This window comes from Puma concolor, chromosome F2 (assembly GCF_028749965.1).
Source record: "Puma concolor isolate L17-30 chromosome F2, mPumCon1.1.hap2, whole genome shotgun sequence".
NCBI classification, from domain to species: domain Eukaryota; kingdom Metazoa; phylum Chordata; class Mammalia; order Carnivora; family Felidae; genus Puma; species Puma concolor.
In genome coordinates, this window is record NC_141684.1 from 55,762,941 (window position 1) to 55,786,872 (window position 23,932).

General features: G+C 36.9%; 1 protein-coding gene across 5 annotated transcripts in view; it reads right to left on the reverse strand.

Moving 5' to 3' along the window:
* LOC147572031 (uncharacterized) overlaps positions 1-23,932 on the reverse strand; it is a 602,793-nt gene that overhangs the window by 129,611 nt on the left and 449,250 nt on the right. Inside the window, exon 7 of one of the 5 annotated variants that reach the window (XM_086695887.1) lies at positions 5,236-6,041. The exons of the other annotated variants lie outside the window; for them this stretch is intronic. Coding sequence (XP_086552013.1) covers positions 5,976-6,041 — 66 coding nt within the window. The 3' untranslated portion in view covers positions 5,236-5,975. Of the gene's footprint in view, positions 1-5,235; positions 6,042-23,932 lie in introns of those variants that run through there. 5 annotated transcript variants of the gene reach the window in all.

Consider the following 23,932-nt stretch of genomic DNA (forward strand, 5'->3'; position numbering starts at 1 on the left):
AGGGATGACACCTGGCTGGTGGGCCGATAGGAACAGACTCCTCTGACTCAGATGTCTGTTCTCCCAGGCCATAGCTCCAAGCCTGGCACTCTGCCAATGCTCCAGAATTGTCATGTTACCTCAGAATAGGAAGGGCGCAGAACTGATAAAAAATTTGGTTTTCAACTCAGGAGAATGAGGATTCAAAGTATAAACTGAGTTGAAAAAATAACGCCCCAGTTCTTCACATTAATTTTTTTGCCTAAAGTTTGTGCTCATCACAGTAGCTTTCTCAATATTTGTGTGGACGGAGGTTTGGAGATGAGGTACCTTTAGGGAAGAAGGGGATTGTCTTTCTCCTTCTCTCTCCTTCTTACCTTACCACATCGGGGTATCTGTGATGGAAGCATTTCTGTTCCTCCGGTTTACTTCTATCTTTCCCTAATTTGTTCATCAATATCGCTCTTCTCTATTGCTTGCCCCAGAGACAAAGCAGACAATACCAAACCTAGAAATATGTCTGCGGACACCCTCAGACAGATGTCAGATAACACCCATTTCTCACAGGATTATGAAGGCATCAGAAGTTCTGTCAGCTCCCAAAACCACTTGCCTTGTCTTCTGAGGCCCAAGTTATTCTGGGGGGTAAGGATGCAGAGTCTTCATAGCTTAGTGAACAGATATCAAACACGTAGAGAGAGGAAAGGGATGGAGAAAATATAGGAAAGGTGGAAAAGACTTAAGGATTTAGTTGGAGAGAAGGGAAAAAGTGGAAGTGTGGCCACAATTTTCTTGTGGAAAATGTATACTAGTTTGCTTATCTGTCATTTCCCCTGCCAGGGGGAATATGTTTCGTGGAAGATTGTACTGAGTCAAATATATGCCTTATACAGGTGCTTTGTGTGGACCTGTGAGCACTCGGGAGCAATGTCTAACTCCCTGGAGAGCTGAGAATTCTATAAGATTTTTAAAAGCTTTTTTTCCTTTGTTGAGGTAGATTCTTTCACATGGAAACCTCACCCTTGCTGCTCTGCTCCTGTGTTACTGGCAGCTTAGCCAGAGGGCAGCACAAGGGCACCGTTTCTATACTCAGAGCAACAGAAGTCATTGCTGTCATGACAGAGAGAATCATTCTGTTATCTTTGGGTGCCCCACCCTCCCTGTTCCAAGGTGGAATAGGTTCCTGGTCCATTTTATTATTGAACAACATGGATGTACCTAGAGTGTATTATGCTAAGTGAAATAAGTCGGACAGAGAAAGGCAAATATCGTACAATTTCACCTATACGAAATTTGGGGATTTAAGAAATTAAGCATTTAATAATTTAAATTGAGAATTTAAGAAACAAAACAAATGAATAACCAAAAAGCAGAATCAGACCTATAAATGCAGAGAACAAACTGATGGGTGCTAGAGGAAGGAGGGGGAGGGGATGGGCAAAATGGGTGAAGGGGAGTGGGCGATACAGGCTTCCAGTTATGGAATACGTAAGTCATGGGAATAAAAGGTACAGCCTAGGGAGTATAATCACTGGTGTAATAGCGTTGCATGGGGACAGATGGTAGCTACAATTGTGGTGAACATGGGATAACACAGAGAAGTTGAATTACAACGGTCGTACCCCTGAAACTAATGTAACCTATGTCAACTATACTCAAGTGAAAAACAGACACACAAACAAACGCACAAACAAAAACGAAAGCCCTCAGTGGAAAGCGCCTTGTTTCCCATCCAGTCAAGCTGGCCGTGTGTTCACCATGGGAACTGGCTGCCATTCTACCGGTGAAGATAATGGGCGCTTGGTGCGTTGTGGCCACACTGTCATGGAGAAGACCTGTGGAGAGTGTTCTGCACCACCTGCATTCGAAGAGGAAATCACCCCAGGCTGGTTACGTCTAAGTTCGATGCTTGTCTAGAAAGCTGAAGCCCAGCGCCACTTAGAACAGTGTGGAGTGGTGGGTGGCGAGTGCCGGGGAGGACACAGGGAGGGAGGAGAGGCATGTGCTACTCAGGATCCCAGGCTGCAGCTTTGTCTGTGTGAAGAAGCCAACTCAGTACTTATCTGCTCCAGACAGATAGAGCTCCTGTGCTGCGTTTCCCACATTGGGGAGCAATAAAACAGATGAGGAAGGAGAAAGAGGTGGGGCAGTGGTGGGAGACCAGAGGAAAGGCTCCATCGACCAAGGGCGGGCTGCTGTGTCTCTGTCTGGTGGCTTTTCTTTCCCGATACCCCACCCTTAACATGTGGCTGGTGTCCATTAAATATGTGTTGAAGGAATGAATAAATATTTGGGGGTGTAATGGTTTCGACTACAGTTACTTTAGTAATTAAGTTATTGGCAATAATGGTATGATAAGTATTTTGTCTATTTTTTTTTGTCATCTATAGTCCTGATAGGTTTTTTTTTTAATGTCCAATTGTCATAAAATTGTGTAACAGTTAGCTATGATGGTCAGACAAAACCTAGTTAATAAAAATGACTGTAGGCCAAGCAGCTCTGTGGAGGTATTTTTGTATTTCCAAAAACATGATCTTAGACCCCAGAAAGAGGACTCTCTGTATATAGAAAAATTAACCACTACGCCCTCCTCACCACCAGGGAAGCGAATGGGATCTGAGACAGAATGCATTCAATAACTGCACAATCTATGATGACGGCTCAGGCAGAGCCATTATTCTTTCATGTGAAAGGTGAGTGCTTTGCAAGGCAGGAAAGAAGCAAGTGTCTCTGAACACCAAGGTCTTATTTCTCAAAGAGTAGGAGGAAGACCCCATGAATGCGAAGAATGTGCTTTCTTCTATATGATTATACTCCCCTTTCTTAGATGGTTCTAGAGGGACATGGCTCAGCCATTATTGCTAAACAGCTTCTACTGGCTCCTTCTACTCATGGGTGCACAGCCGATGGTTCCCCTCAGAACCAGCAAAAGCCTGAGCAAAGAAAAACGTCTATTCCAAGTTTGCTGAAGTCTGAGGTAGCAGACTTGGCGGTAGTGCAGAAAGAGATGAAGATATCCATAGACTTTTCATGGGAGAGAAGTAGAATTTTCCTAGGGGCGAAGGGGAGGGAGTCTGAGGAAAGGTGAGTTTTCCAAGGGAAGAAAGGATCAAAGTGTCACAGTGGGAAAGGAATGGGGCCTCTGGGAATGTAGGGTTAGGGAACAAGATAATTCCCATGGGGTAAGAGGTCCTCCAAAGGCCTGGATGGAAGAGCTGCATTTTCTGATGCTTTTTCTTGGTTCAGAGGAATGAGTTAATTAAATAAGGTTACCACTCCTGGTCTTATTTTAGAGTCTTTTAAGATGCTTACTTGATCTTTCTGTAAAAGACTATTCAAACCTCTGTCAGAGGTCAAGGTCAGGGCTCCTTGTCCTTCTTACCTCCAGCTGGGTTACCAGGCTGAGGATATTGACCAGCAAACAACCCCAGAGAGATGGTAAAGCCCATTTCATAAACTCCCCCTCCAGAAATGGGCTGATGATACACATTGATCTATCCTTTAAGGTAAAAAGGCGTTCCTTGCACATTGCATTTCATAGAAACCTCCACCGTCTTTGCCAAAGATGAAGGTGTCCTATGGACCAGGGTGATTCTACAAGTCAGAATTTTTGTTGCTTGTTGTTTGAAAGAATTGGAAGTTAAAGCATTAGCTTTTCTTCTAAGTTTCACCCTTTAATGACATTCCTAAATGAGACTTTTAAGTATTCCAAACTATAAGAAGATAAAATTAGAAAAATAAAAACTCTTTCTGCAAGGTGTTAGAATTTCATTAGACAAACTTATGTTTACTTTAGTCTTATCTACATTTTATATATATTGGGTATATGGCATTATTTTCCAGGTCATCTTAACATGTCATTTAATGTCCATTTAAGCGCGTACATTTCTCTACCTGTATCTGGTATATTTTTGTTTTCCAGTGGGAATCCACATCTGTTACATGTATTATACAATTAGGTGTAGCATTGCTTGGATGTTGCAGATTCAACTGACAGGCCCTTATCGATTTGTGATCTTTCCTGCATAATGAAAACATGAGATTCAGTCTGGTATTTGAGTCTGGTTCCTTCTTACCATTAATCCTCTTTTGCAAACAATTGTTTCCTTAGCAACTGTACTAAGTTACTGAATATATTACTTAACCTGTTACTCAGGGGCTTCTCTCAAGGTGAACTGGATTCATTTTCATCTTTTTTATTTTTTCATAAGCTTGTTTTGTTAATTATAGTCCTTACTTGACAGCACTCCTTGCTTTTAGTGTTGCACTCACTTTGCACAATTTGCAGGGAAAATCAATCGTTAAACCTCTGGAATTTCACCTAATGCACATTATGCGGTCACTTGGCTCACAGAGAAGACTTTTCGTGGTACCATTAAGTGTGCTTTTAATTGTATGAAAAAGACTCCAGTATTTGTAAATCTACTTCTCATTCCCAAGCATCTTGAATTTAGTCAATAATTAAGTGAATCAGTGGAGACAGAAGATTTTTTGTATCAATAAAGGGGTTGTCTCTCAAAATTAACCTGATAAAGTATCATTTAGCAGAGTTAGTCCATCAATTGGGGAAACACAAGAGGTTTTCCATTTCTTTTGAATTCTTTTTTTGCAATATTGAAATGTCTGAGAGTTCATTACATTTTACAGGCCAAGAAAGAGCACTAGGAAACTTGCAAATTCTCCTTAAGAATATGAGGAGGGAAGGAGTGTGATGATTGGATGATCCTGCAGACGTGTGCATTCTCACTATAGTTCAGCTCACTATAGCTTCTCCAAATACCTTCCAAGGAGAGAAGCCAGACAGGATTCTACAAATGTGTGGAATGTCACCTGGACATTAACTGGGATTCCCATGGGACAGAGGTTAAGATAGAACTGCCACTGCTCTTATATAGAACCCATGATAGAGCCCACAGAAGTGCTGAGGTTCAGAAGTCCTGCTCTAGACCTTTCTCTTTTAAATGAACAGAGGCGCCACATTTGGAAGGCCAATTCAAATGCAAGTGGCCGCCAAGTGCCAAGCATGGAAAACGTAGCCTATTGTTTACATTTTGGCAAGTCCCTCCTCAAGGTGGATTCTGGGAAAGAGAGGATGTTGATTTCTCTTGGTTCTAAATAGATTCAGTACCAAATGACACATTGTGGTTAAGCCTAGAAACGTCCTTTGTGAACTTCTTATCTATCTTTCTGATGACTTATTTCTATTTTGACATATGAATGCTCACTTCTTGGCTGCTGGGTTTCCTGGCTAAGGTACATGTCAATGAATGGACAGAGCTAGAAGTTCTGACCCACTTAATATGTCTTTTACCAACCTATGTTTGCTTCATCACTATCACTACTGGTTGGTACAAAGTTTCTCTTTCAGTATTATAGTGAAAACAAACTTCTCCATATTTCCCCATAATGTTTACATAAATTAATATTACCATAGCCATTTTGCTGAATTGTTTCTGATTGCCTTTTAGAGAAGTGGGAAAGTCCACACAGGGCTTCTGGTTCTAGCTCTACTTTCAAAGAATGGGGAATTGATATTAAAGTGTCTACTTGAGGATGCCAGTCCCCAGAAGAGCTGGCAAATATCTTTATGGGATTACCCATACCTCACCAGAAAGGAGTTTTCAATGTAAGGAGTCTTCAGGGTAGTTAGTAACTTGCTCCTCAGTCTATAGTCTATGGCCCAACTTTCCCCCTTAGGGGTTAGCTAGGAGGGGATCTTTCGTTATAAATGTACCTGGGCATGTCTTTGTCTTTAGGTCTCCTTGTTCATGGTAGGAGACATAGCCACAGGCTACAGTCTTTGAGATGCTAATAAGCATTGAGAGATGAAATGGAAAGTATAGTGTTTCTCAAATTTATTTAAATATAGGTTATCTTCTCATGGGAGAATTTTAAGCAACATTTACTTACAATAATATGTTGGGAAATTGTATGGCAAATTTATATTTTCACGCCAGAGTTTATGAAGACAATTCGATCACCTTGTTCTTGCCCTCTCAGGAAGGCAGGGCCAAATCAGTAAGAAGTGTCTCAGAGTCATTTGTATGTGTCCGCACAGGAGTCTGAAAGTGCAAAGACTTGAATGAGAATTATCTAAGTTAAAAGGCTACATAACACTTCTTCTGAAGAGAATCTGAAAGGATTAGGGATCCACAGAATTCCTTTCTAAAGTTATTTAATGAATATGAAAGTTAAAAATTAATTGTGGATATAATTATGGGCTTTGTGGAAAACTGTAGACTTTGGGACACCATGTTAATTGAAATCAGTTTTTTAGTATGCTTCATTGTGTTCTCACTACATACTGAGCTTTGTGTAGATTGTACCAGAGCCTCCATTCATGAGGCTTCTATTCAATACTGGAGGATTTTAAAAAGGAAATATAGAAAGATATATGCTACAGGTGAATGAGATAGGAGAGAGTCTGTGTAAAAACCACCTACATGTACATGCCCTCATCTGCATATTCCAAAATATTGTAGTTGTGTAGATATCCATATTTATCATAATCAGTAAACATTTTGAAAACCTCTTTTGTGTTTATTACTGTTCTGGGAACTGAGTATATAGATTTAATTGAGAAAAATCTCAGTTACTTTGAGGCTTCTTTGGTCTCTAAAGGTACAACTGAGAAATCTTGTTAATGATCAGGAAGAGGAGTTACATGTAAACGAATTGAAGAAAGTGAAATCGACTTGTCAGGCTTTACAACCCGGAAGTTCAGACTCCTCTTTTTGTTAGACTAACAGGAAATAGCTTGGTAAGCATAGCCTTGAAGCATGCTCTGACCTGTGTGCATCACTGATCAACAGGGAAGGGGAGAAAGCTGATATCCACTTGGAGAAGTCACTTCCATTGTTGGACTGGCTACTAAGAGGCAACTTACCATAAAATCAGGCCTTAAGATGTAAAGGATATGAAAGCTAAAGTTAAAGAAATTTTACCTTTTGATGTGTCTGGTACAGGCTTGGCTTGTGTCTATGTTGTTGATTATTATTATTATTGTAATAATAATTATTAATTTCAATAATTTTTATTAATTGTAATTATTAATAGGACTCTCTTTTAGTCTCAAAAGTGACCTAGTTTGGAAAATAAATAATATTCTCCTCTATTTAAAGAGGAAAGAATATGGGGCGCCTGGGTGGCTCAGTTGGTTGGGCATCCGACTTCAGCTCAGATCATGATCTCACGGTCAGTGAGTTCGGGCCCCGCATCAGGCTCTGGGCTGCCGGCTCGGAACCTGGAGCCTGCTTAGGATTCTGTGTCTCCCTCTCTCTCTGCTCCTCCCCTGCTCGTTCTCTCTCTCTCTCTCTCTCTCTCTCTCTCTCTCTCTCTCTGTCTCTCTCAGGAATGAATAAACGTTAAAAAAAATGTGAAGAGCAAGAATATGGGGTTTGGGACTAGAGAGATCTTGGTTTTAATCCCAACTTTGATGTTTACCAGATCGATGACCTAGTGCAAATTACATAATCCCTTTGAGCTGCGGTCTTTATCAGTAAGTGGAAATAATAATTCATTTGAAAGTTGTTGAAAAGCTTATATAAATGTAAAGTAGCCGTCTGAATACCTGGCATATGGCAGACACTAAATAAATCGTGGCTACTTTGCTATTCTGATTGGTATTTTTAACTAAGGTTCAATTCCAGGAGAAGAGTGAGATAACAGAAATCCTCAGATAAGAGGTGATAGTTAAAGAAGGGTTCTAGTTTTTCTACCACCAGGGAAAGAGCATGTGTCCAGCAGCCAAGGACACAGAGGACAAGGCCCAGTGAGGGCCTGGCAGAATCTGAGACAGGTGGTCAGACACTCACGCCAATAAGCTTGTTCGAAGGCAAAACATAGATCTTACCAAAGAAATGTGTCAGAAATCCAGTTAAATGGACCAAGCACATGTAGAAGCGTTGGGAAGAGAGTAGGCATTGTGGATCCAATCCACACCAGGTACTGGATCTATATATAGGATCCGAACTGAATCCCCGTTTCCACCCTATGATGGACTAAGTCTCCCAGTGATTTCCCCATCTATTCCAGACTAACAAAGGACCTAGATATTTTGAGTGTGCAGCTTTAGAACCTGTGGTTGAGCTAGCCTGGGAGGGAAAGGCTAACCTAACCACAGCTGATTTCTTTTTGTCCTGGTGGAGTAACATTCTATACATTAAAAACATTTTCATAGCAGGAAGGCTACAGAAGCTTTACCAAATTCTGTGACATCCAAAGTCTTGTGGAAATGAACTGCAACGATTTGTACTGTTTGTATGTATGAGTAAATTCTATTGAAATAACCTTGTTGTTTCAAGAAACAAAAATAATCTAACTTCTCATAAAAATAGTAGCATTTTATGGTAGTGTTATTTTTACAAGCATCTATGGTAAACAGAATTCAAATATACCCACCCCCTGTGTATACAATGTATAAAATTCTCCCCCACTGACTATTATTGGGACTTGTGAATATGATAGAATGTCATTCCCATGATTATATTATGTTATATAGCAGAATGAATTTTGCAGATATAATTAAGTTCTCTAATGGCTTTGAATTACCGAAAAGATTATTGGGGTGGACCTGATCTAATAAGGTGGGTCCTTCAAAGAGGTAAAGATATGAAAAGTAAGGGAGATTCTTTTCTTTTTAAAAATATCTTTTTAATGTTTATTTATTTTTGAGAGAGAGAGAGAGAGAGAGAACGCAAGTGGGGAGGGACAGAGAGAGAGAGGGAGACAGAATCTGAAGCAGGCTCCAGGCTCCGAGCTGTCAGCACAGAGCCCGATTTGGAGCTCAAACCCACAAACCATGAGATCACGACCTGAGTTGGAGTCAGATGCTTAACCGACTGAGACACCCAGGTGTCCCATAAGTAAAGGAGATTCGTATGCTGGCCTTGAAGGAGCAAACCTCTGTGTTGTGAAGTTAGCTGTGTGGTTGGGAACAGCTGGTAGACTCCAGGAATTGAGAATAGCCTCCAGTTGATAGCAGCAAGAACACAGGAACCTCATTCCTACAATCGCAAGGATCCCAATGCTGGCCAAAACTTGAATGAATTTGGAGGAGGATCTTGAGATACAGATGAGTCTACACCCCCATTCACCACCTGGATTTCAGTCTAGGGAGACCCTGAGCAGAGAACCCAGAGATTCTAAGTCTTCTGAAACTGAGATAGGAAGTGGATGTTGTTATAAGCTACTGAATTTGTAGTAGTTTGCTATATAGCAACAGAAAATTAATGCATCTACTAAACAAGTTTTACTAGGAATTTTAAATCTAATGGAATTTGAAGCCAGTTTGAAACCAAATGTAAATTATTGGTTTATGTCTATAGGTTTGGCTAGCTTTAATCAGGATTAAAAAGTTTAATGAGAGATAATTCCATACCTGATCAAACTCTTCAATTTAAAATTAATTCTGAAATCTGAAACCAGTTGCACTGGGTTATTTTTCACAAATTTCGGAATCACTTGAAAAGTTATTTTAGAGAATTTATTTAAGTTGCTTTCTTTAACAGCTTTGGTCCAAAATGTGCGGAAGAAACTTCATGGACCATATGTCTTATGTTTGCAAAACACTGGAACAGAATTCTGAGCTATCTAGCCTGCTAGGTATTGAGCATTTCAGAATATGTTATATGTATTAGGAAAAAATACTTTTGCAACACTTTTTATGTACTAAGCATATGTAAATCAGAATCAGTGGAAGCCTAAAAAGAATAAGATGTACATTTCTTTTTGATGAGTAAATTGCATAGTCTATTTCAACCTAGATCATAGATATTTTCAGAGAGGCACTGAAATAAGTAAAACTAATTAATGTCTGACCACAGAAGAAGATAAATTTCTATCTTTCTGCTGAGTTTTTGTCTTTGAAGCTTTTTGTTTTGTCATGCTCTGCCAGTTAGTTCTTATTTATATTTCATGATATTGAGTTTGTCATATTTTTTAAGCTAATTGCAGGGTTTTATTTTATGTCTTTTCCAGAAGAAGGCCATAGGGTAAGATGAAAGTATACTAGATTTCAGATGATTCAGAAAAGAAATATCCTGGAAATGTAATGGAGGCCCTTTCTATCTGAACCGTGTTACTGTGACTTTAATTTAAAACTTTTTTTTTTCCTAAAAATTCTAACTTGGTAAGAGATTGTGAGTCAGTTATTTCTCCTTCGATGTGCCACATGCTTTTTTCCCTTTTGCAAATGTCCTTCTGTTAAAAGGCCCATACATTCGGCACCCTTCAAAAATGATTTTATTCTTTTTTTAACTTCAAAGGAAATGTTTGAAATAACAGGAGAGAAAGAAAATGTCTTAAGTAGTGAAGATAGGATTGTGTATGATTGAGCTTGACAATATGACAGTTGATTAGCTCTGATGTTTTTATGCATTTGGGAAAAATTGCAGTGGTTCAGATTACTTAAATGATCTGTTGTCTTAAGTTAACAATAGACGTGTGTCTTCGAAACAGTATTTTCTCCCATTTGTTTCCATTGTCTTAGCCTCTTAAGCAACACATAGGTGATTGATTTATTATTTTATAAGCAGCAAGAGTCTTTACAGAACATTGATTATTTCTCCCCTTCCTCTCCCTTAAACCATTTTCTCTACAAAGGCTCTCAGAAATGGAATATTTATTGAGATTGCCAGTGGGTTCCATTAGTTGGACTGTAGCTCGTGGTTTACTAATGAGGCTAGGCTGTGTTTTCTGTCATTAAGGGTGATTTGAAAGAATGCTATAATTATCGCTTTGCATTGATTGCGGTTGCTTTTCTTACGGCTTTAGCAGTAACTATGTTCTAAGATATCTTTCTTTCAGAGTTTTTCTGTACTACTTGATATTTTATTGTTGGTGGACATTCCACTTCAGCAGAAAAATAGAGTAAATTATCTTTGTTGTTTGTCATTTGGAGGAGATGATTTATAGATATTTACATTTAGTTAAACTCCTGCTTTCCCCAACATATTGTGGGTAAACACCCAGGATACTGCAGAGGTTGCTAAGATTTTCTTTTGCAAGGAAAACACCATACTGGATCTTTTATAGGCACACTTAAGTCATGGTGATGTTCCTCCTTTAATTTGGAGGTTAAGCTAATTATTTTTGTAAATATCTTGTATCAGACAGACTGATGTGTAGTCCTGTTAACCCATTCTTAGAGCTGCTGGATGTTAATTCACTCCCCATACTTGAGACTTTTCCTCCTTTGTTTGCTTGTTTGTTTCTGATTCAACCATAGTTGGCAGAGAGCTAAAGTCTTTCGAACACCCCCAGAGTCTGAGTCAACTCAGATGTGGCCAATGAAATGACTCTAGTAGAACACGTTTAACTGATCTTCACTAGATAAATTTCTCCAGGGATCATGTCCTCTTCCACAATACAGTGGAAAGCATGTGCACTGTGGAATAGATAGACTGGAGTCACCACTGGTTGTGTGATGTTGGTAGGTTACCTGAGCTTGCTGAGCTTTTTCCTTTCTGTAAAATGTGCATTATTACCAACCTCTCAGGCTTCTTATAAAGACTAAATAAGATAACCATAAGTAAAATATAAGTAATATAATATATGTGTATAATATATATAACATAAGAAAAATATTCTTCACAATACATGGTATGATGTCAAATGTATGTTGTCTCTAATGCATGTTGTCTTTTGCATTTTCCTATGCTTTCATAAAAACAGTAACAAAAAACAGCTTTATGGAAATTGTCTAATGGACAGCAAATGGTGGGTTCTCACCTACTCTAGCTCTCTTGAATGAATACATGTATAAAAGTTATTATCTTGAATGGGTAAAGAAGATACACACACACACACACACACACACACACACACACACACACAATGGAGTATTACTCGGCAATCAAAAAGAATGAAATCTTGCCATTTGCAATTACATGGATGGAACTGGATGGTATTATGCTAAGTGAAATTAGTCAGAGAAAGACAAATATCATATGACTTCACTCATATGAGGACTTTAAGAGACAAAACAGATGAACATAAGGGAAGGGAAACAAAAATAATATAAAAACAGGGAGGGGACAAAACATAAGAGACTCATAAAAATGGAGAACAAACAGAGGGTTACTGGAGGGGGTGTGGGAGGGGGGATGGGATAAATGGGTAAGGGGGACTAATAAATCTACTCCTGAAATCATTGTTGCACTATATGCTAACTAATTTGGATGTAAATTTAAAAAAATAAAATTAAAAAAAGTTATTATCTTGTAGTTTCTAGGAGTAGTCAGAAGTTTATTACTATTGTGGGTTGGTTTATATCATGACACTTTTCTTTGGGAAGAATTTAATGCTGAAGACATGTGCAACTGAAATATTCCATTGTTTACAATCTCCCCGAAGAGGGAGAATAATTCTTATTTATTTATTTATTTATTTATTTATTTATTTATTTATTTAAAATTTTTACAAAGCTGGAGGCGAACTGCCTTGATGAGTATTCCACTGATGGTCATTTATAATAAGCTGTGACCAATGGGGATGAGGACATCTGGAGAATGGATGTCATTCCCAGACAGTTAAATGGTGAATTCCCAAACAAATTACAAGCTAAATTTTTATTACACAAAGTTATATTTAGAACCATAGAATGCTTAGAATTGCTTAAGTCTTTATTGTTTAATAATAAGTATCCATGCATTATACTATATGGTGCATCCTTTAGAAAAATGAATGAGAATCAAGGACTGATTTGAAGACTTTTTGTCACAAACACATATATGTTAGGGAGGTGAAATTTTTGAAGAGGAGGGGTAAGTGAGTGAAAGGGAAATAGACGTCTCTTCAATAACTGTGAACTCAGATGGAGAAGATGGGGATTAAGCATGAGGGGAGGGAGCATTGTAACGTCTATTATTAAACCAGTGAGTGGAATTGGTGAGCACATTCCCATTAGCCAGGCACGAGAGTTGGGATACTAGCTTCCCCTGCCCACCTCACTTGATAAGTCATTTCAATAATGCCTGCATTTGACAGAAGGCATTTTGAAGACGTGTGGAGTATGTGGGAGGAATATTGGAATATAAAGAAGAATTTGTCCCCTCTGACCAGGAAACTAGAAAGTGTCGAGGATAGCAACATGGGAGAACTAGGGAAGCAGATGGTTTCAGGCTCTAACCAGCCAAGAGCTGTTGGTTCCTGTCCACACAGTGATTTCAGAGTGCTGTGTGGTAATTTAAAAGCAAATTAAAGTACTTATACCTCTGAAGGACATATGAATTCAGTGGGTCTCAGTGCAAACTTCTTAAAATTTGGATATATTATAGTCCTTTTCAACTCCTTTTCAAAAGAAGGGAATAAAGTAGCAAATCTGGAAAGAGAATCTCTACCATGTCAAACCCAGGAATAACATGTTTATTTGAACAAAGGAGGCCATGGAACCCCTCATTCAAGGTCATCTGAGGTTAAACTAGAGATAGTCAGATATTTTCCTCTCTGTGGAATGCTTTCTATTAGCAGAAACTTAAAGCATCATTTCTCATTATGTGAAGCTTCCTAAAGATAGACACTGTGTATTACCTGCTCTCCTCTACCTGCTGCCTAATCTGTCTCACCAATCATAGCACTCTGCAGAGATAGGTACTCAATCAAATAGCATGAAGAATGCAGAGCAAAGAGAGGTGCAGAATCAGAGCAGTTATTCAGATATATTCATTCCAAATCAACAGCTTCTTTTTGAAATTAAAAGAGCAGTTTATATTTGAAGAAGTAAAAGAGTATGAAAGGAGAGAAACTCACTTGTTTGGGTTACTATGGTCAAAACAAGACATGCAGTATGTTCTCTTGTTCTCCAGCTCTGAGACTTAGTAGTCGTTATTTTGAAGAGAAAGAGTCAGGAGGGTCTGTTGAGGCTTTCATACTTGCTAATTGAGGAAAAGGTGTTGACATTGGTCTCGTTAGATCCTCTTGTCACCTGATGGTTTCTGGATCTTCCAAGATATTTGTCTCATGGGGGAAATGAAGGAGGATGAGATGGGAATGGCTCTTATCTCCACAGGTTGGTGAGATCCCAACTGCCTGGCCCTGCCCACTGGATTTAACACAGAGATTTTGTCGCCTGATTTTTTTCTGCTTTGTTGAGGTCAGAGATGGAAGCTGGATTAAACATTTGCCAGTTTCTAATCTAGGATTTGTGCTGAAAACTGGAAATTGTCCCATATTTGACAGTATATCCATTAATGTTATTACTAATTCTCAGACCTTCCACTTTGGGAATTTATTTGCTTTCTAAAGTTTGTCTGATAAATATCTCTGTATTTTCTTCAAATTTGCTCAGTGGGAACCTTTTGTAATTTATGAATGCCCTCCAAAGCATACTCATCAAATTCTCTTGACTCTTTGTATTTTTCCTGGTTATGACATTTGATCTAATAGATGCATTCGATGCACAAAAGAATATTCTAAAAGTGAGTTTCCATTGTTTCTATTTTCAACTATTTTGGGTTAGTGCATATTTATATTTTTGAGACATGCCATAATTCCAATTAATATTAGACATCAGGAGGATATACAAATAGTATGTAAGCAGTGATTCATCTTTGGAGTGTGGAAAAAAGCTGCTCAAAATTCATTAGATCCCCACTAAATATAATTTTGAATAAATTAGGAATTCTCAAAAGCTGTGCCATTCTAACATTTTCCCCCAGAGTTTCAAAAATGCATATATCTTTTGTTAGCAAGAATTCTTTTAGCCCAACCAACGAGATGATGCAATATCCTAAGTAGCCACTTAATGATTGTCAGTCACTGATGATATAGCTCTCTTAAAAGACATTTGTATTCATCTTCTTGTTATCAGAACTCTGATTTTATTCAGAAATTGGAGGATCCATATATTTTAGGAGATGAAATAAATACTTTAAGCCAATATATATTTCTGTTGTCCTTGCTAGATTGGGCATTTATGAAATTCTGGCTGATTCACAGGTGAAGAGCAGTTTCTTACAAAAATGATCTCCACTCTTAAAAAGATACTTAGGACAACACATGTCCCTCCCTGATTTGTTTTGTTTTGTTTTGTTTTACATTTGGATTTTGTTATGTAGGAACACAATGGCTATAGATACTGTAGTCATCCTAATACAATGACAGGTGAAGCCTACAGTTGTTGAAATAGAGCAATCTTGATATCAGAAAAGCTGATTTAATGGATGCTCTACTTTGGGACTTCCTATTATGTGAGTTAATAAACTTACCTTATTATATACAAAAAATTTAAAACATTATTAAAGTCTTATTAACATACAATAAACTGTACTTTAAGGTGTACAGTTTGGGAAGTTTTGGCATTTGCACCTAATGTGAAATCACACAATCAATATAATGAACATATCTATCTCCCAAAAGTTTTCTTATGTACCTGTCTGTGAACAAATACAGTTTTAATTTTTTTATCAAAACATATTCTTTATTTTGATTGATTACACTGATGACAATATCTAGCACATGGTTGAGTGGGAATGGTGAGAGCTGACATCTTTGCTCTTTCTTTCATTTTTGCATGTAGTGTTTTACCACTGTGTACGATGTGAGCTATAATCTCTTTGTAGGTATTTTTATTTGAGGAAGTCCTATTCTTAGTTTGCAGAGAGCTTTTGTTAGGAATTGATGTCCAATTTCATCAAATATTTTTCCACATTTATTGAGATAGTCATATGGTTTTTCTTTTTTAATCTGTTAATGCATTATATTATATTGATTGATTTTTTAATGTTACACCAACTTTCATTCCTGAAATAAATCTACCTCAGCCATTTGACAAAATTTTGTTAAGGAATTACCATCTAGGTTTAAGAGGGTGTGAAAATTAGTAAAGGGAAACCTCCTTCAAAATGGAGTCAGGAAGTCTGAATGGGGTATTTTCATGCATGTACCACATTTGCAGCTTCTTTTACATACCCCAGCAGGAAAAAGCTTACTTGACTACCCCAGCGGGAGGAAAAGAGATTTTCTTCTTGACCAGCAACAACCCAGCCAATAAGAACCATCGTAACTCAGCCAATGAGAAGTTGCCATAACCCTGAAATATAGTTCTCTTCTAATAACATGTCATTCTACGCAGCTCCTTCATCTCCCTCTTTTCCTCTTAAAAGAACACTCCTCTTTGTTCTCTGGACTTGCTTGTAGCTTGGCATAATTTGCATGTTCTGAATTGCAATCTCTCTGCTATTTCTGAACAACCTCATTTGCTAGTAAACCAACTGCTTATTTTATTTTAAGGTTGTCAAGGGATATTGGTCTATAGTTTTATTTTCTTGGAATGTCTTTATCAGGTTTTGGTATAAAAGTAATGGTATCATACACCAAGTTGCTAAGTATTCCCTCCTCTTCAGTCTTCTGGAAGAAAATCATATTGTTTTTGTTTTCTATTTTACTTATTTCTGCTATGATCTTTATTATTTCCTTTCTTCTGCTTCAATTTTCATTTGTCCTTTTTTTTCTTCTAGTTTCTTGTGATTAAAACTGAAGTAGTTGATTTGAGATCTTTTTTTTTTCTAATATGGGTTTTTTTTAAATCTCTATTTCCCTTTCCCTTTTGCTTTAGCTGTATCCCACAAATTTTGATATGTTATATTTTTATTTTCATTCAGTTCAAGATACTTTCTAAATGTAAATTTGGAAATGTGCAATTTAGTTACAAATATTTGGGGATCTTTCAGTATATTTCTATTATTGATTTAAAATGAAATTTTACAGTTTCTGGGTGGCTCTGTCGGTTAAGTGTCTGACTTAGGCTCACATCATGATCTCACTGTTCATGGGTTCAAGCCCCGTGTCAGAATCTGTGCTGACAGCTCAGAGCCTGGAGCCTGCTTCGAATTCTGTGTCTCCCTCTCCTCCGCCCTCCCCCTGCTCATGCTCTCTCTCTCAAAAATAAATAAAACATTAAAAAAATAAAATGAAATGAAATTTTACTGTGATCAATTATATACTTTATATGATTTAATTGCTTATAAGTGTATTCAAACATGTTTTGTGTCACAGTTTATGGTATATATAAGTTAATGCTTTGTGTGTACTTGGAAAGAATATATCCTGTTGTTCAGTGAGTGTTCTATAAATGTTATTTAGGTCAAGTTAGTTGACAGTATTGGTCAGGACTTCTATCTCCTTATTGATGTTCTGTCTACTTACATCAATTATTGAGACAGGAATGTTGAAATCTCATACTATTATTTTGCATTTATCTACTTGCATTTCTATAATGCATTTTTTAAGTTTATTTATTTATTTTTTGAGAGAGAGAGAGCACAAACAGGAGGGGCAAAGAGAAGGAGAGACAGAATCCAAAGCAGGTTCTGTGCCATCAGCACAGAGCCTGATGTTGGGCTAGAACTTACAAACCGTGATTTCAAGATGAGATCAAAATCAAGAGTTGGATGCTGAGATCCAAGAGTTGGATGCATAACTGACTGAACCACCCAGGTGCCCCTCTATAATGTATTTTGAAATCTTGTTATTAGGTAGATAAATGTTCACAATTGTTATGTTGCTCAGATGAATTGACACCTTTATATTGTGAAATGGCCCTTTTAAACACTGATAATATTCTGTGTTCTAAAGTCTATATTTTTCATCTTAACATATCCATATTACATTAGTAAGATGTAAGATGTTAGTATTTAGGATATTATTTATCCTGACTGGGTAATGATATACTAATATATACTATGATATTAATATAGCTACTTCTGCTTTGTTTTGATTAGTGTGAGCATAGTTTATTTATTTTAAAATTTTGATTCCAATATAGTTAACATAGAGTGTTATATTAGTTTCCGGTGTACAATATGGTGATTCAACAGTTCTATACATTACTTAGTACTCATCATGGTAGGTGCACTCTTTAATCACTATCACTTATTTCACTCATATCCCTACCCACCTGCTCTCTGGTAACCATCACTTTGCTCTCTATAGTTAAGAGTCTGTTTCTTGGTTTTTATGTCTCTCTTTTTTGTTTTCCTTTGCTCATTTGTTTTGTTTCTTAAATTCCACATATGAGTGAAATCTTATGGTATTTGTTTTTTTCTTTCTTTTTTAATGTTTATTTATTTATTTTGAGAGGGACAGAGAGCATGTGTACATGGGCAGATGAGGGGCAGAGAGAGGGGGAGAGAGAGACAGAATCTCAAGCAGGTTCTCTGCTGTCAGCACAGAGCCCAACACAGGGCTTGATCTCATGAACCATGCAATCATGACCTGAGCTGAAATCAGGAGCCCGATGCTTAACTGACTGAGCCACCCAGGTGCTCCATGAATTTGTCTTTTTCTGACTGATTTATTTCACTTAGTATCATGCTCCTTAGCTCCATCCATGTTGTTGCAAATGGCAAGATTTCATTCTTTTTTATTGCTGGCTACATTCTATTGTATATAGATAGGGCATGGTTTACTTTAAATCTATTTGTATGTTTATACTTAAAGTGGGTTTGTTTTAGGCAGCATATAGTTCGATCTTACTTTTGTATGCAATCTGACAGTCTTTGCCTTTTAACTGGGGTGTTAGGTTATTTATATTGTATGTCACTGTTGATATATCTTGGATTCTCATGACTTCTGGTTCCATCTCTTCACCTTTCAGAATTCCCTGGGCTCTTCCTGGGTTTCTCCTCTCTGTTTTGTGACCTGGTAACTCTCTCTAGGTAGTAGAGCTCTAACTCATTTTTTTCTTCTATCTCTCAGAAATCACTGTTTTTCATTGCCTGCTGTTCACTGACTTGAAAAACCATTGTTTCATATAATTTGTCAGTATTTTAAGTTTTTTCAGGCAAGATGGAAAATTCTGTCCCTGTTACTCCATCATGACTAGAAGGAGAAATTCTCATATAAGCTAATTTTGATAGTTTAGTTGTTATTTTTATTCATAATTAAAAAAAAATCTTATATATATGGTGGCATGAAGAAATGCATGCACATTTTGAAAATTATTTGTTTGGAAAGAAAATCTATTTACTTATTTTTAAAGTTTATTTATTTATTTTGAGGAAAAGGGGAAGAGGGGCAGAGAGGACGAGAGAGAGAATCCCAAACAGGTTTTGTGCTGTCAGCATGGAGCCCAACACGGGGCTCCATCCCACGAACCGTGAGATCATGATCCGAGCCGAAATTAAGAGTTGGATGCTTAACTTACTGAGCCATGCAGGAGCTCCTATTTAGGTACTTATTTAAATAACCTTCTTACATACCTTTTCTTCACTATAATTGCAAGGTAGAGATGCACCCTGGTTTATTGCTGAAAATTGTTATATTTAAACATATCTAGAATAACCATTTCTGTTATATATGCAAAGAAGAAAAGAAAGTAACCCTTTATAACTGATTTTTTATGCATAAATGTCAATTAATTTTGAGGTTATTTAGCATAGGCACCACAGGTCGTGAACTCATGACCCACAGGCCTTTTATTTGTCTTTCAGTATCTCGGCCCTTACAATATTCCAAAAAGATATCAGTGGTGCCATCATTAAAAAATGTCAGAGAATTTAAATGGAAATCTAGATTTCTAGCTTCTCTTAAAACACTTTGAATGTCAGGAGATACTTATAAAGTATCATAACAAAGCAATGAAGAGTTGGAGCTAAAGGGTGATTGCCACCTTCAGATGGAGCATGCGTTTTCCAGCATACAGTCCCCATCACTCCTGTAGACTCAGATCTAGCACTTTCACTCACGTACCTCACGTGACTGATGACTAACAGGATTTGAGTTTGCACTTTGTCCAATATAAGGGTTACCTATGGATTCAACCCATCTCTAGATTTCTTTCTAGATTCATTGTCAAATGACTGGGAAAACGCCTCTGGCTTTCAGTGAAGTAAACAAAGAAACAAAAATTCTCTTTCTCTATTTTTCCTAATTTATTTTTTAAGGGGACTGGAGAGAAAAATTCCTTTCTGATTTCTTTTTCCACCTCCTTGGCAAATATGGACATGCTTTTATTCTTCTTCATTTGCCTTTTGTCACTGTTTTGGTAAAATGGAGGCACAACGTAGCTTGACACCTAATTTTTTAAAGGATCCCTACTTGTTGAAATAAACCAACATCTCTTACCCTCCTGGAAATGGCTTCCTCACAGAACCTGTACTCAAAAGCACATATATGACCTGGTTTCGTGATGATTGGGACTAAAAAAGGTGAGAAGCTTTATATGGTGCAGTGGTGTCCAGGGCTGGGTTTTGATTACTTTCTAATTTTGCTTGTATATATAATGTGTTTGCAATGGATGATGCTTCACTGTGACCATTCCACTTCTCCAATTCTGGTTGGACCAGTTTTTTCACTCCATCTTAGAATTAAAGAAGTGGTATAGCCTAATTATTTTGTCTGCCTACATGATTATAATATTCTTGGCTTAAATGAATCTTCTAAAATTGTAATAAGCAATGTCAAGTTTACAAATTTCAAATGCCAGTTTTCAAATACAAACTGTAATATGAAGGGGCCACTTCATAGAAAATACATAACCTTCATCTTTTAGTCTTTAGACTTCCTCCCTGAACTCCAAAATGTATGTTTATAAATGTGTGTTGTGTCTCTTGCAGCCCCTACTCAAGCATTCACATTTACATGAATCTGGGTGGTAGCACATAGGGAAAGAAACGTTAGCTTAGAACTAATGAGTGCTAGCGATTAGCTAAAGATAGTACCCGTTTCATTCAATCCTCACAATAAGCTGTAAAGTGACTGTTATCATTTTATTTTACAGATTAAATAGAACTGAGGCAGAGCTATATTAATGTGCTCCACAACACACAGTCACATGGATTCAGGCCCAGGGAACTGACTCCAAATTCCATGCTCGTTAACCTCTACTTCATATTGTCTCCTTCTTAAAAGTGGATAAGTGATGAACTACAGGACTTAAATTTGAGTCATGGTAGGCACATGAGGGAAATTTTTGCAGCTGGTATATCAGCTCTGATACAAAGAAGTTTTTAGTTTAGAAATGGCATCGGGGCACTTGAAAGGCTCAGTAGGTTGATCATCTGACTTCAGCTCAGGTCATGATCTCAGGGTTTGTGAGTTCGAGCCCCATATTGGGCTTGCTGCTGTCAACCTGTCAGTGCAGGTCCTCTGTCCCCCACTCTCTGCCCCTCTCCCACTTTCACGCTCCACAAGATAAATAAATATTAAAAAAAAGAAAAGAAATGGCATCAATCAACAGATGGCCCGGAAGAAGTCAGATGGAAGAGAACTAGGGAGATGGAGGGAGATTGAGACCAGAATTAACACAGAGACATGTTCTTTAGCCCCTTCCTTTTATGTTTCCCAGAAACTACACCTTATTTATGTTTGTATATCAACTGCAAGTTGTTGCTGGATGCATAGAATGAGTTATGGACATAAACACACACACATAAACAAACCTACACATAGCCATAAAACTTGTTTCATGTAAATGTTCCACAAACTACATTCCATTAGGAGTTTACTTTTTTTGTTTTTGACCTTATAACACCACAATATAAAATAGAACAAAATAAAACAAAAATGGGAGCAACTTCAAATAGTGCCCAGGAAAAATGCCTGGACCTGAAAGCTTTAGGTAACATTTTCAGAATCATGGCAAGGTAGAATCGTGGCAAGGTGATAGACAAGATAATGGCCCTCCCAAAGATGTTTACACCCTAATCTCTGAGACCTCTGAGAATCAGTTGCTTTATATACAAAAGGGAGTTTGAAGATGTGGCTAAGGACCTTGACACTGGGGTATTATCCTAGATTATCCAAGTGGGACCAATGTGATCACACGGTCCTTAAAAGAGTTAGAGAGGAGATGTGTTGATGGAAGCCAAATCAGAAAGATTTGAAGGCACAGACTTTGAAGTGGAAGAAGGGCCCCGGGCCAAGGAGTGCAGGTGGCCCCTGAAGCTGGAGAAAACAAGAATGTAGACTCTCTCCTATAAAGTCCTGTTGACACTTTGATTTTAGCTCAGTGAAAACCATTTAGGACTTTTGACCTCCAGATCTGTAAGACAAATTTATGTTGTTTTAAGCCATTAAATTTGTGATAATTTGTTGTAAGCAGCAATAGGAAACCAATGCAAGCAGCATGGCCAATCTCTTGGGAAGAGCAGTCCCTAGGAGATAACCTATCAAGACTATCCTTTGGAAAATTTATGATATTTTATGCTAGCCCATGCCTAGTGACATGCTTATTATGATATGAATCAGTAAATATCTACAAAAATATTTTGACTTTATATGATGGATTTCCCTTGCTAAAATATTATTTCCTCTTTAGTCTTTAATAAATATTTGAAAAAAAGTAGCTTGATTTTTTTTTAATTTAAGAAAACAAGCCAAACAATGAATTTTCCTTTTTCCACAAATAAAAAAATAAGAGTAATTCCAAAACACATAATGCTTATCTTTTAAGTGTTTTACACTCGTGAATAATCTTTATAGAATACAAAAAAGTTTTTCTTAGTTTTTTTTTTTTTTAATTTGAGAGAGAGAGAGTGAGTGGGGAAGAGGGACAGAGGGAAAGAGAGAGGGGATCTTAAGCAGGCTCCACACTCAGAGCATAGCCTGATGTGGGGCTCAATCTCACAACCCTGGAATCATGACCTGAGCCAAAATCAAGAGTCAGATGCTCAACAGACTAAGCCATCTATGAATCCAAAGGAAGTTCTAGTATTTGTTATTTATTTGTATAATCAGATAAAGCAATTTCTCTTTTGGTGCTATTGTAAATAAATTATCTTTGAAGATTCAATTTAAAAATTCAATTTGATTCAGTGATAAATTATATGTGATCAAGTTTCTGATAATCTCCTTTGCAAATCTCCATTGTGCAAATGTTATCAGTATAAGGTCATGGTTCATTGGATAATAAAAGCACAGATATTTTGGATTCTACAGATAACAATAGAATTGGAAATGTAAAACATTTTAAAATTTATGTGTAAATAAGTCTTTTTTTTTTACATTAATTTCTTTATCAGGTTAAGAAGACCCTTGAAAAAGAGGGTATAATTCTTAAACAAGTTAAAAAAGTTTAGAATTTTAAAGACTTTAAAATTTATGATAATAGGGTAGAATTTGAAGGAGCACTTTGTGAAATTCTTTGCTTTAATGAGTTTTGAAAATACACCAAAAAAGCAATGAAAACTAAGATCAAATTGGAGAGTTTTTCTCCTACAAATTCATTGTTAAAAATAGACTTTTTAATATAGTAAGATATTGAAAATATTTTAAACCATAGAGTAAATTTAGGTTTGACTGACATGTTTAAGCTTGCAATTACTTCCAAAGTAATTATATAAAAAGATATATTTTGTGAATATTAATTGGGTAGCTCACACATTTCTTTTAATCTTGAATACAGTTAGATAATTTACATGGTTATAATGTATTTTCTGATTTGTATTCTACTTTCAACAAGGAGAACTATAATATCAAAAGAAGTTTATTCATATACTATATTTAAATAGTTTAACTTAATCTTTTTATGACATACTTTATTTCTGGCCATTTTGGTATTTTCAAAGGCAAGAAATAAAAATTTAGTCCTGGAATAGGGGATTTCAGAAACTTTCAAGATCTTAGAAAGAAGAGACCTTATTTGCTATTTTCCTGAAATAATTCTTTAAAAATTCTTGAAACACATAATAAGAGGGAGGGGATGGGCTTAAATTTAAAACATGCCATAGTCAGAACTTACTAGCAAAATATGACTTGAAATTGTAAGTAACACACACACACACACACACACACACACACACACACACAGGATGCAAAATATATATGTCTTACTTGTAATCTGGATTCTGTTTTTATAGGAAATCAATCATTTGGATCTTGTATTTGCTACTGTTTAGCCATTGACTTTGTTTGAATCATTGTACATGAGATCATTTGTTCACCTCTAATCTTTAGAAGATAAATAACCTATAAACCATACCAAAATTAATAAAGCAAAATGTTATCAACTCTA